At 41.5% G+C, this 13075-nt stretch overlaps 1 protein-coding gene across 1 annotated transcript in view; it reads left to right on the forward strand.

The window, feature by feature from the left end:
- Positions 1-13075, forward strand: part of LOC122563520 (protein THEMIS-like) — a 72752-nt gene that overhangs the window by 20469 nt on the left and 39208 nt on the right. The window contains exon 3 of the mRNA XM_087976737.1: positions 12357-12794. Within this exon, the coding sequence (XP_087832863.1) occupies positions 12357-12794 (438 nt within the window). The remainder of the gene's footprint in view (positions 1-12356; positions 12795-13075) is intronic.

The following is a 13075-nucleotide window of genomic DNA, read 5'->3' on the forward strand; positions in this document are numbered from 1 at the left end:
GCCTGAGAATGCACTAAATGTATTAATAACTTGGATTAGGCGAGGTATGGACATCAAAGGGTTACTGAGGAATAGAAGAACATCATCTGCATAAAGGGTAATTTTATGTTTACCTGTACCAATCGTTGGGGCCACTATATTAAGATCAGCTCGTATAGCTTCTGCTAGTGGTTCAATTATTAGCGTAAATAACAATGGCGAGAGGGGACATCCCTGACGGCAGCCCCTACCCACACTGAAGCTATCCGAACCTAATCCATTGGTAACCACAACTGCTTTGGGATCACTATACAATGTTGAGACCCATTTGGTAAACACCTGTCCAACGCCAAACCTCTCCAATGTGCAAAACAAATATGACCATTCGACCCTATCAAATGCCTTTTCCGCGTCTAATGAAACCACTACTCCTGGTATCTTTCCCTGATGACAAGCTTGAATCATATTCAGAGCCCTTCTAACATTATTGGATAATCTGCGGCCCTTAATAAACCCCGTCTGATCCTCCTTTATAGTATGTGGCAGTGTCCTTTCTAGTCTCAGTGCTAACATTTTAGAGAGGATTTTAAAATCTACATTTAGCAAGGATATTGGTCTGTATGATGTACAATCTTCTGGGTCCTTTCCTTTTTTAAGGATACGAGAGATATTTGCCTCTTTCAGCGAAGGCGGGAGACAGCCCTGACTATATGCATAGTTATACATGTCCAAAAGTGGACCAGCCAGTATTTCTGTAAATTCTTTATAGAATTCAGCTTGAAAACCATCTGGGCCCGGCGCCTTACCATTTTGAAGTTGCCTAATTGCATCAAGTATTTCTTGGAGTGTTAGAGGAGCATTTAGGACCGATACTTGTTCCGGAGTTAGGCCTGGAAAAGTCAAATTTTTTAAAAATGACTGCATCCTCTTCGTCCTATCTTCACAATCCTGTGATTTATATAACTCAGAATAAAATTCTCTAAAGATCGCATTAATCTTTTTGTGACCATGAGTCAAAATACCCGTACTTTCCTTGATAGATGTAATAGTCTGAGGGGCCTTTTTTTTCTTTGCAAAAAATGCTAAGTATCTACCCGGTTTGTCACCATATTCATATAACCTTTGCTTTGCAAATAATATTTCCCTCTTAGCCGTTTGAGTAAGCGTAGTGTTTAGAGCTGTCCTAAGAGCTGTAATCCTTTGCAATTTAATAATAGAAGTTCTATCAGTGTATGCTGTTTCAGCCGCTTTGAAGCGGGCTTCAAGCAGACGCTGCTGTTCTCCCTTTAATTTCTTCTGGGCCGCTGAGTAGGAGATGATCAAGCCTCGCGTGTAAGCTTTGATGGTCTCCCACATCATTGACAGGTTGCTAGCTGTACCTGAATTAATTTCTAAAAAAGTTTTAAATTCTTGAGAGAAGTACTTTACAAATTTACTATCTTTCATTAGGAAGGGGTCCATACGCCAATGCCAAGGGGATGTCCCATTGTTCCTCACCTTAGTTTCCATATATACAGCAGCGTGGTCAGAAATTGCTATACTACCTATTTTACAGGATGATATGGAATTTTAAAAAATTGAGGGGGCAAAAAACATATCAATTCTGGTATGACATTTATGTGGATTAGAGTAGAAAGAAAAATCTCTCCATACATCTACTAATCTAATTCTTTGATCAGATCCATCAATTGTCTAGATCTGGGAGATACTCCTGCAGTACTCTTGGGAATCCTATCTATTTCCGGATCCAGAATACAATTAAAGTCTCCCCCTATAATTATATGACGGGCATCAAAAGCCATCAATTTTGGAAAGGCTTCCGTTATAAATTTAAAGGGGTGTGCCGGGGGGGCAGTACAAATTTAAAATCCCATATTCCTCTCCATTTATGAGGGCTTTAATCAAGATATATTGTCCAGATTCGTCTTTTATCTGCTTTAGGATTTTGAAAGGGAAATTCTTCCGAACAAGAATAACAACTCCCCTGCTTTTTGAGCTAAAAGAAGAAAAAAAGGCCTGATCAAATCCGCCCTGTCGTAATTTCAAGTGTTCTTTATCTGACAGGTGTGTCTCCTGTAGGAGAGCTATATCAACTCTTTCCTTCTTAAGATTTGATAATATTTTCTTCCTTTTGACTGGCGAATTACTCCCCTTGACATTCCAGGTGCACCACTTAACCGACTGATCAACCATAATCCTCTGGGCCAATCCGAGACCCCTCGGGAGGGGGAACCCTATCCAGAACATCCCGAGCGTAGAACATGTAAAATTTACAAAAACAAAACCTCTTTAATACACCCACAACAATACAGTAAAAAACTATTTCTAAATAAAAAAAATATAAAACGTATCTAAGTGGAGACTTTCCCCCTTGTTCCCAGGGGGTGTCACTTCCTCTCCAAAAGTCCATCATATCCTCTCCCAACCAATGCCCCACCCTTGACCCAGGCACTCCTCAATAAAATGAGGAGAATTCAAATATAATACAAAGCTAGAGTTAACAGTGAGCACCCTACCCCCACCCATACCAACACTTGGGTATATTTGGTAATGTTAATACCATATATAAACATATAACTATAAAATTACCACCTCAACGAATAATAATTAAATATAATAATACAAAATAACAAGGGGAAAACAACCCCGCTCCTAGAGACAGAGGTAAAATTGAATAAGGTAACCACCTCCCCCCACCAACATTAACCAAACCCCCCAGCTTTTATATATATATACACACACACATACACATACATCCCTCATATATACATAAAATAATAACAGAAAACAACCCCGGGGGGGAAATCAAATCCCTCTCCCCACCCCCCATGATAATATTAAACAGTAAGGTAAGAGAAAAAAAAAAGGGGGGGATATAAACCAAAGCAGGGGGTAAAGGCAGACCAACATCCATTATGTCTTACAGTTTATCTAAGAGAGTCCAAGAATTCCTTAGCCTTTTCTGGTGATCCAAAGTTATATACAGATCCTTCATGGTTAAAGCGTAACGTCGCTGGGTAGCGTAAGGAGTACTGAATATTTAAGTCCCTTAAATGCTTCTTCGCCTCATCGAATGCCTTCCTCTTTCAAACCAGAGCCAGGGACAAGCCCTGAAATAGCATGATCTTGGATCCTTTATAGATCATAGCTTGGGGGTCTTTTCCGAGATTTCTAGAGGCTTCTAGGAGTATCTGCCTCTCCTTGTAGCTCTGCAGCCGGAACAGGACCGGGCGTGGGCGCTGGTTCGAGCCGGGCCCGCGTATGGCGACCCGGTAGGCCCATTCCACCCTTACCTGGCCTGATCCAGCTTGCAGATTTAAAAGCTGTGGCAGCCACTGCTCCAGGAATGCTGTAAGCTGGCCTTCCTCTTCCCGTTCGGGAAGGCCCAGCAAACGAATATTTTTTTGACGACCTCGATTATCGAGGTCGTCAATATGATTTTCAAAGGTCCGGACTCCCTGCTCGAGAGTCCGGACCTGATCCACGGCCGATTGAGCGGTATTTTCGGAGGTCGCGGCCTTTAACTCCGCCCCTCCGACTCGGCATTCAATTTCTTGGATTTCTCGGTCGTGCTTTTGCAGCGCGGCCGAGAGCGAGTACCAACGATTTCTGGATTCTGCAATAAAGGCATCAATCTTCGAATCCAGTTTGGAGATCATTTCTGCAAGGCTTGTTACTGTTGGTAAGTCCCCCGGGGCGGCTGTGGACGCCTCTGCTGCAGCTGGAGAGGGTGGGGGAGGGGTTCCTGCCTGCTGAGAGCTGCGGGCTCCCTTCCCTTTAGTCATTTTTACTTAGGATTAAATTGTTTAAATGTAATATTACACAACTAATTAAATTACACAACTATTATAAATGATTTGGTGAGCGTGGTGGGGGGTGGGTGACCCACTGTACCCAAGTCTTGGGAGGAGCACTATAGACTCAGTCTTGCTGGGTCGCCACCATCTTGGATCCCCCACTCTCAGTTCTAACAAGTTTCACATTTTCATCACTCTCTGAATGAATTGATTTCATCTGATTCTCCATTTGATTTCTTGGTAATAATCTCATATGGACTATCTCATATCTAATTTTATTTCCTCACAAGTGATAAAATTTATCTGCATCTAGTTTGTCAAAACGTTTCAGAGGTTTAAATACATGTATTATGTCACCCTCATCCTTCTCTTTACAGGAGAGAAGTGACCCAGCCTTTGAATTATTCCTGATCTCTGTCTTGAGTGTTAGCTTCAGTCCACTTGTTGACATCAGGTTAAGAACTGGTAGTCAGATAAGGACTGGCAGTATTAAGGAAATTGCACCCTTGATACATTTGATGAGGAGCACTGTTACAGTCAACAATGGCCATGTATGGAAATACTTCATTCAAATGATTTTACAATATTGAGAATTTCACTTGAATTCCTTGCTTTTTGATTTATGAGTGATTATCCCATATTTCTCACCTGCTCTACTGATTTTATGCTACATATTCTTTACAGTTTTAAAATATGTTTTCACTTTTCTATTTTTCATTTTATTCACCGATAAACACAAATCTATCTATTTCTTCCCAATATCAAATTATTTAGATTATGTTGGCAGATTAAGGGATGATCTGATGTAGCTATTGACACAGCCAGTAGAGAGAAACTTCATCTGTTGCTAGGGGAGACAAGGGTAAGGGAATGCCATCTTAAAATTGGAACCATGTCATTCAGGAGAGAAAATGTTTCTTCAGACAAACAGTTGTAAAAATGTGGCACTCTCTTACAGAAGTTGTGTTGCCAATTAATAATTCTAGCTCTGAGATTGATAGTTTTTTACTTGCCAAGATAGTGAAGATATGTGGAGACAAGTGATGGAATGGAGTGAGGATATAGATCAGCCATGATCTCACTGAATGAGAAAACAGAGGGGTTGATGCTAATTCCATTCCTGTTCTCCTATGTTTATGTCAGGATCTCTGGTATGAATGTGCAGTCAGTGAATCCAACTTTTAGATTAAAACCACAGGGTACATCTTGCTCACAATCTAAGTGCATGAACACAATAGATGATGCACGGCTAAATTATACAGATAAAAGGAGGCAATTTGTGCTCCGGTCCTGCCCAAACATTGACTCTCTTACTCATCTGATGCTGCTTGATCTGCTGTGCTTTTTGCAGCTCCACATTTTATCAACACTGACTTTCCAGCATCTGTAGTCCTCAGTACCTCCAAGGCCTGTAGTATAATCGCAGCAAAGTAATCACCCCTCTAAGTACTACTCAGATGGCCTTAGGAAAACCTTCTAGGACACTTCCCTCATTACTACATGGCCCCATTTCTCTTATATCCCCCTCCTCCATCATGCCTGAGACTTCTATACACTGGAATGATTCGGAGATGCCGTAAGGCTTAACAGACAATCAATTCTTCAATGTATAATTTCAGTTACATCACACTGCAAATTTTTGCTATAAATTCTGTGTTATGATCGAGCCCTCCACAATCACCTGATGAAGGAGCGTCGCTCCGAAAGCTAGTGTGCTTCCAATTAAACCTGTTGGACTATAACCTGGTGTTGTGTGATTTTTAACTTTATACACTGGAATGTTGAGCTACCAGCCCTGTCCTTCCTTCAACCATGTGTCAGTGATTACAATAATACCATAATCCCAAGTGCTGATAAATGCTCTCAGTTCATCTGCCTTACCAATCAAGCTCCTTGCATTATAATAGATACAATTTAGCTTTCTGGACCTCCCATTTGCCTTATTCTGCCCATGTCTTCTCTGCCATCCGAAGTATTTCTTTTTTGTATGATTTCACATTTCTCCCGACTCTGTGTCCCATCACCCTGTCAAATTAGTTTTAAACCTTCCTAACAGCACCAGCAAAACTCCCAGCAAGAAAATTGGACCAATTCCAGTTCAATTAAAACCTGTGCAGCTTGTAAAACTCTCATCTACCCCAGAAGATGTCCCAATGATCCAAAAGTCTAAAGTCCTCCCTCCTACATCATCCCTTAAGCAACATGTCCATCTCACTTATTGTCCTATTCCCATACTAACTAGGATTTGATTTGGAGATGCCGGTGTTGGACTGGGTGTACAAAGTTAAAAATCACACAAAACTAGGTTATAGTCCGACAGGTTGATTTGGGAGCACTAGCTTTCGGAGCACTGCCCGTTCATCAGGTATATGTGGAGAATAAGACTGTAAGACACAGAATTTATAGCGAAGATTTACAGTGTGATATAACTGAAATTATATATTGAAAAAGACCGGGACTGTTTGTTAAGTCTCTCATTATTTAGGATGACCACGTTGGTTTCAGTTCGTTCATATGTAAATCACAAAACCTTTTTTAAAAGTTACATTCTCAAGTGAACTTTAACAATTGGTTTCATGTCAGCCCAGATAAGGTATTGAAGATGTTAACTCCCTGTGAGGCTGTCTGTGCCACATGGTCAGACTGATTCTAATCTAAAAAATGGATTTTACATGGATTCATGCAATTTTTGAACAAAGTAAAATGTAATTCTGAAAGTGCAAATTCACCCAACAAATGTGTGTGTGTGTGTCCGTGTCCATCTGTTTGTCTGCCTGTCTGTGTGGATAGTGCAATGGGGTCACCTGCATCGTGACGTGAACCCAAGATCCCGGTTGAGGCCATCCCCATAGCTACCGAACTTGGCTATCAGCCTCTGCTCTGCCACTTTTCATTATTCGCCTTGGAGGACGGTCACCCGAAGGTCCAAGGTTGAATGTCCCAGACCGCTGAAGTGTTCTCAGACTTGGAGGGAACACGCCTGTCTGTTGATTGTTCTGCAGTGACCATTCATCCATTGCCTCTGTGTCTTACAATCTTATTCTCCACAATCACCTGATGAAGGAGCAGTGCTCCGAAAGCTAGTGCTTCCAAATAAACCTGTTGGACTATAACCTGGTGCTGTGTCATTTTTAACTCAGTCGGACTTGGCACTGTAAGTAATCCAGAGATAATAATCTTTTTTGTCTTTCTTTTTAATCTACTACTAACTTGCTAAATTTCCATTGCAGCACCTCATTTTGTTTTTTCTACCTAAATCATTGGTACTGAGATGTACCACAACTCCTGACTGTTCACTCTCCTCCATCAGAATGCCCAGCAGTCACTCTGAGACATCCCCAACTCTGGCACCAGGGGGGCAACATACCAATTGAGAGTCTTGTTTGCTACCACAGAATTGCCTGACAGTTTCTCCTCCAATCAAGTACCCAGGCACTCTTCCAGTCTTTTTCCTCTCCTGCCGTACAGTAGAGACAACTAGTGCCATAAATTTGACTGTAGCTGCATTCCCCTGAGAGACCATCCCCTGATAGTATCCAAAACGGTACATCTGTTTAGGAGGGGAATGCCCACAGGGACCCCTGCACTGTCTGCCCATGCTTATGAGTGGCCATAACATTTTTCTGCTATGCTTAATGTGCTATTCATGATGTCCTCATCACCATGGACGCTCCATAGTGAGTTCATTTACAGTTCCAGTTCCATGTGGCTAATCAGGAACTCAATACACTTCCTGCGTACATAGAGTCATAGAGATGTTCAGCATGGAAACAGACCCTTCGGTCCAACCCGTCCATGCTGACCAGATATCGCAACCTAATTTAGTCCCATCTGCCAGCACCCGGCCCATATCCCTCCAAACCCTTCCTATTCATATACCCATCCAAATGCCTCTTAAATGTTGCAATTGTACCAGCCTCCACCACATCCTCTGGCAGCTCATTCCATACACGTACCACCCTCTGCGTGAAAACGTTGCCCCTTACGTCTCTTTTATATCTTTACCTTCTCACCCTAAACCTATGCCCTCTAGTTCTGGACTCCCCGACCCCAGGGAAAAGACTTTGTCTATTTATCCTAACCATGCCCCTCATAATTTTGTAAACCTCTATAAGGTCACCTCTCAGCATACGACGCTCCAGGGAAAACAGCCTCAGCGTGTACAGCCTCTCCCTGTAGCTCAGATCCTCCAACCCTGGCAACAACCTTGTAAATCTTTTCTGAACCCTTTCAAGTTTCACAACATCTTTCCAATAGGAAGAAGACCAGAATTGCACGCAATATTCCAACAGTGGCCTAACCAATGTCCTGTACAGCCGCAACATGACCTCCCAACTCCTGTACTCAATACTCTGACCAATAAAGGAAAGCATACCTTCTTCACTATCCTATCTACCTGCGACTCCACTTTCAAGGAGCTATGAACCTGCACTCCAAGGTCTCTTTGTTCAGCAACACTCTCTAGGACCTTACCATTAAGTGTATAAGTCCTGCTAAGATTTGCTTTCCCAAATTGCAGTACCTCGCATTTATCTGAATTAAACTCCATCTGCCACCTCTCAGCCCATTGGCCCATCTGGTCCCGATCCTGTTGTAATCTGAGGTAACCCTCTTTGCTGTCCACTGCACCTCCAATGTTGGTGTTATCTGCAAACTTACTAACTGCACCTCTTATGCTCTCATCCAAATCATTTATGTAAATGACAAAAAGTAGAGGGCCCAGCACCGAACCTTGTGGCACTCCACTTGTCACAGGCCTCCAGTCTGAAAAACAACCCTCCACCACCACCCTCTGTCTTCTACCTTTGATCCAGTTCTGTATCCAAGTGCCTAGTTCTCCCTCATGATCACCATGGAGATAAGAAGTGCCCATCATTTTTCACACATTGCAGGAGGAGCATTCCATGGAGCTGGATGAACCTTATCAACAACAGACAATAATCTCGGAACCAATTATACAACTTAACCCAGCACTGACCAAATCAAATTTTCCCTCTCTCCCTCTCTCTCTTTTTCTAACAAACTATAAACAAAAAATGTCAGGACATTTCAGTCTAACTCTCTCTTGATACTACTCACTCAGTTTATAAAAGTATCTCCCAAGCAGCCAATTTTCTTGGTGCACATCACTTTTTGAACAGTGACCACCTCTGGAGATCTGCCTTTGGATTCAGTGAAAGCTCCATCCACTCTCATTAAAATAATACAAGTCGAGCTCCAGAAGGATATCTATGAAAATACGGACAATGAATGTAAATGTGATATATCATTAGACTATTTAGGTACTGTGACCTTTATTAAAAGAACACCATGCTGTTCCATCTCATTATACTGTCACTATCACTATTCAATAACTTTGATTCATGCTCATGAATTTTCAATATTAGTGTGTTATCATTTGTACAAATTTTAGACTAGACTGTCTTAGGGTTGAATTTTACAAATGTTGCAAATAATTAATTCTTCCTGTGTTGGCTTGAGAGAATGACATGGAAAAGACAGAAACATCCTGAATCATGTTTTAGAAAGCATCATCACCAGGCCATCACTCAAAACACAAAACGCAAAAGATCATTTTTCAGACTGCATCTTATTGGAACACAGAATGCTTTAACAACAATTGCTAATGAGGCAGAGTTAAACACATTTAAATGGAATTGGATCAATAGTTGAAGACCACAACTATGGAGGGATGCATGGAAACAAGAGTCTGGTTAGACTCAACAGCTCTTTTCTGATTCTTTGGTTCACTTGTGTAGCATTTTGAACATCAACTATCCTTCAGCCCCTCTAAATGCAGAAAATGTATTATCACTTTCAGATAATGCAAATCATGGATGCTGCAATGTTACTTCCATTAGGAACTAGATTCAAAACACAACCTCAATTATATTTATAATTCTTCTAAGTTAAAGAAAATTACACAAAGTTCATCTTAACAACAAAGTGGAGAAGGCTGTGGTATATCCTGCAGAGGTCATATAGCTCTAGCTCATCCCCAGGCTGGTCAAGCTTCAGCCTCCATTGCTGTTATGAATGGCATGATTACTAACAGTGAACACAGAGTTTAAAGATCAGCAAACACCAACCAACAAGTTTCCAAAATGGAAAGACCCTCATGTTCAAGTGCCAATCCAAATCACACCCCATCCTGGCTGGGAATATGCTGTCCTTCCTTCAGTGCTGCATGGATGATCCCTGCACACTGTGGGAATACCTTCAATGCTGCATTTCAAGGTGATACATACCCCCACCTTCTCAAGGGGATCTGGGGATGGCGAATAAATGCTGACCTTGCCAGTGATGCCCACATCCTGTGAATGAGAATAAAAATGCACGTAGTTCCTCAGAGAAGCATTAAAGCACATAAAGTTATGTTGTGTCAATAAAGGATCATAGGAAAAGTGACCAAAGAGCTGAATTTTAAGGAGCCTCTTAAAGGAACAATAGTGAAACAATACAGACCAGAGGAGGCAGTTTGTGCTCCATTCTCAGTTCACAGCTAGGACACCGTTGCCCTCTTCCAAATTATCTCAGCAGTCCAACATGAGAGGCTAAGATTCCCACTCCTGCTCATTATCCAATGATACAACTGGAAGCTGCATACTTTATTCATTTAGACTTGTAAAGTTTGCAAGGTAGGACATAATTTATTGTCCATCCCTAGTTGCCCTGGAGAAGGTGGTGAAGTACTGCCTTCTTGAACCAGTGCAGTCCATGTAGTATAGGCAGACTCTCAATGCTGTTAGATGGGAACTTCAAGGATTTTGGCCCAGCGACACTGAAAAAACAAAGATATGGTTGTGTGTGAGATTGGTATGTAGCTTAGAGGACTTGCAGTTCTTGATATTCCATTGGTAAAATTTTCCATTCCCTTGAGTGGCATGGGAAATAACAAGAAATGGAGGGAAATGGAGGGAAATGTGGTGAAAATTTAAAAAGAAGAAACTTAATGCCAAGTAAAACAATTTCAAATTTCCAATAAGGTTTGAATGGTGATTTCAGAATCTTGCTAAAAAATGGCAACAATCGAAGTTCAACGCATGAATGCCTCATTTCTATGCAGCTTCCAATTCACCTCTTCCTCATGGCAAGGTGGCTAAGCTCATTGACTAGCATTGCTGCCTCACAGCACTAGGGACCTCGGTTTGATTCCAGTCTTGGGTGACTGTCTGTGTGGAGTGTGCAAGTTCTCCCTGTGTATGCGTGGGTTTCCTCCAGGTGCTCTGGTTTCTTCCTACAGTTCAAAGAGGTACAGGTTAGGTGGATTGGCCATGCTAAATTGCCAATAGTGTCCAGGATTGTGCAGGCTAAGTAGATTACCCTGAGAAATGCAGGGTTATGGGTTGGGTCTGGGAGGGATGCTCTTTGAACGGTTGGTATGGACTCAATGGGCCAAATGACCTGCTCCTACACTGTAGGGATTGTATGAATATGTCACCATTTAAATAATAGTCCAATTCTCCTCTCCTTCCCAATTCCTGATATGTCAATCACAGCAGTAACCTGGCTGCAGGAGCAGCTTACCATTTGTTTCTCAGATAATTCTGACTTCATTACAACATCACTCCATGGTCCACATACACCATCCTCTTCCACCCTTTGTCCAAGCATCACCAGTCTCATTATGTCACCATGCCTGCTCTTAAACTAATTCACACATCACTTCAGTCTTTCACGGCGTCCCTTTGGAGCTGACAAACACCTACAACTGGCCTGCTTCTGCTAGCTCAATTTATGCAGAGGGACCTACATGCAAAGCATCATTTTATCACTTTTAGCTTTGTTTCTTAGTATTCACTTACTTTATATTTACTTTGGGGCTGCCAGTCTCTGGCCCTTGCATTTGGTTTTAGCAGGAAAGGCAGAAAGCTTGTCACAGTTCAGAGCACTAAACTGTCAAGGGGGTGGACATTTTCCTGTATAGCACCACGGTATATCAATGTCACACTTACACTTATGTGCTAGCTGCTTACATTGCAAGAATGCATTGCATGCATGACAACCAAATGGCCATGTCTGAAAATCAAAGTCAACGTTCTTAGTGGGATTAAGGGAAGTTCTGGCTAATCAGGGACCACAGTTAGTCAAGGGTATCATCTGATTCCAGTCAAAGGGCAGGTCCTGGTTAGCCAAGTGATTTATCCTCACAGAGATCCATGCATTTGAAATCTCTGTATTGGACCACACTCATTCCCCCAGTTCAAATGCAGAGTTTCAAGGAGGTTATTTAGGATACTGTGGAGACATCACTATGGTGGGGGTTTTGAGGTGCAGACAGAGGTAAGTAGGCTAATTATTGATCATTTCCATGACCTGAATGTCTGAAGGACAAAGGAGTTTAAGGCCAATGAAATCATAAAAGAGAATGAATCAAATTCACAGAAGAACACCAACTTCTCATCAAATCTTGTGTTTTTGTAATGATCATTTCTATTTGGCAATTAAGCTTCTGAAAATATAAGAGTTTGTATTTTTGGTATGTACACATTTTATCTGATCTTGGCTGATATATATTTCTAGCTGTGTGCTTTTCCTGTACCACATGAACTTCTTGACTTCTTTTTTATTTCTTCACAGGACACTTCAAACTTCTTCCCGATGGATACCCTTACACATCAGTCGAGGAAATCATTAAATCATTAGAAACTGAAAATCAGAATGCAGAATTGATCACCTTTCAGTCCCTTAGAAATATCATCACAAATGATTTTGTCATTGGAAAGGGAGACCCCATAACAATCACATCAACTGAGTTTTGTGAGGGACAGGAATATATAAATTGTATTGTGGATGGTGATTCTGAGCAGGTCCATGTTACATTACCCTTTGCTTTGAAAGGGGAGTTTTATGAATGTGAAGACAACAAGGTGTATACTATTAAGGACATTATCGAATCAAAACTTCTGACAAAAAGAAGAGTGAGGCTTGCTGACACGAAGGATGCCTGCATGCCAAGGCATTTTCAGGGAGCATTAGTGCTGTCACCTGTATATGAAGTTCAAGCAATTATGCACTGTAAGTGATCATTCTTTCTGACTCCATGCTTGACAAAAATCCAAATGCATCCAAATGCATTATCTGAACCCTCAGTACGGGAGAAACAGTATATTATATAAGTGAGTGTCACAAAACTGGACATAGTTTCCATTAGGTATTTCACTTAACGTGTCTATAAGCCCCTCTGTCCAAATTATAATGCAGTTAGTATGGACTGGGTTTGTCAAGAGGAGATTTCTGCCTTTTCTGCGATAAATGTCAATACAGAAACTTCAAATATTTCACTCAAGCTTGTCTCA

The sequence above is a fragment of the Chiloscyllium plagiosum genome, unplaced genomic scaffold (genome assembly GCF_037043375.1).
Source record: "Chiloscyllium plagiosum isolate Xiang-an unplaced genomic scaffold, Cpla_swu_hap1 HiC_scaffold_30, whole genome shotgun sequence".
NCBI classification, from domain to species: Eukaryota; Metazoa; Chordata; class Chondrichthyes; order Orectolobiformes; family Hemiscylliidae; genus Chiloscyllium; species Chiloscyllium plagiosum.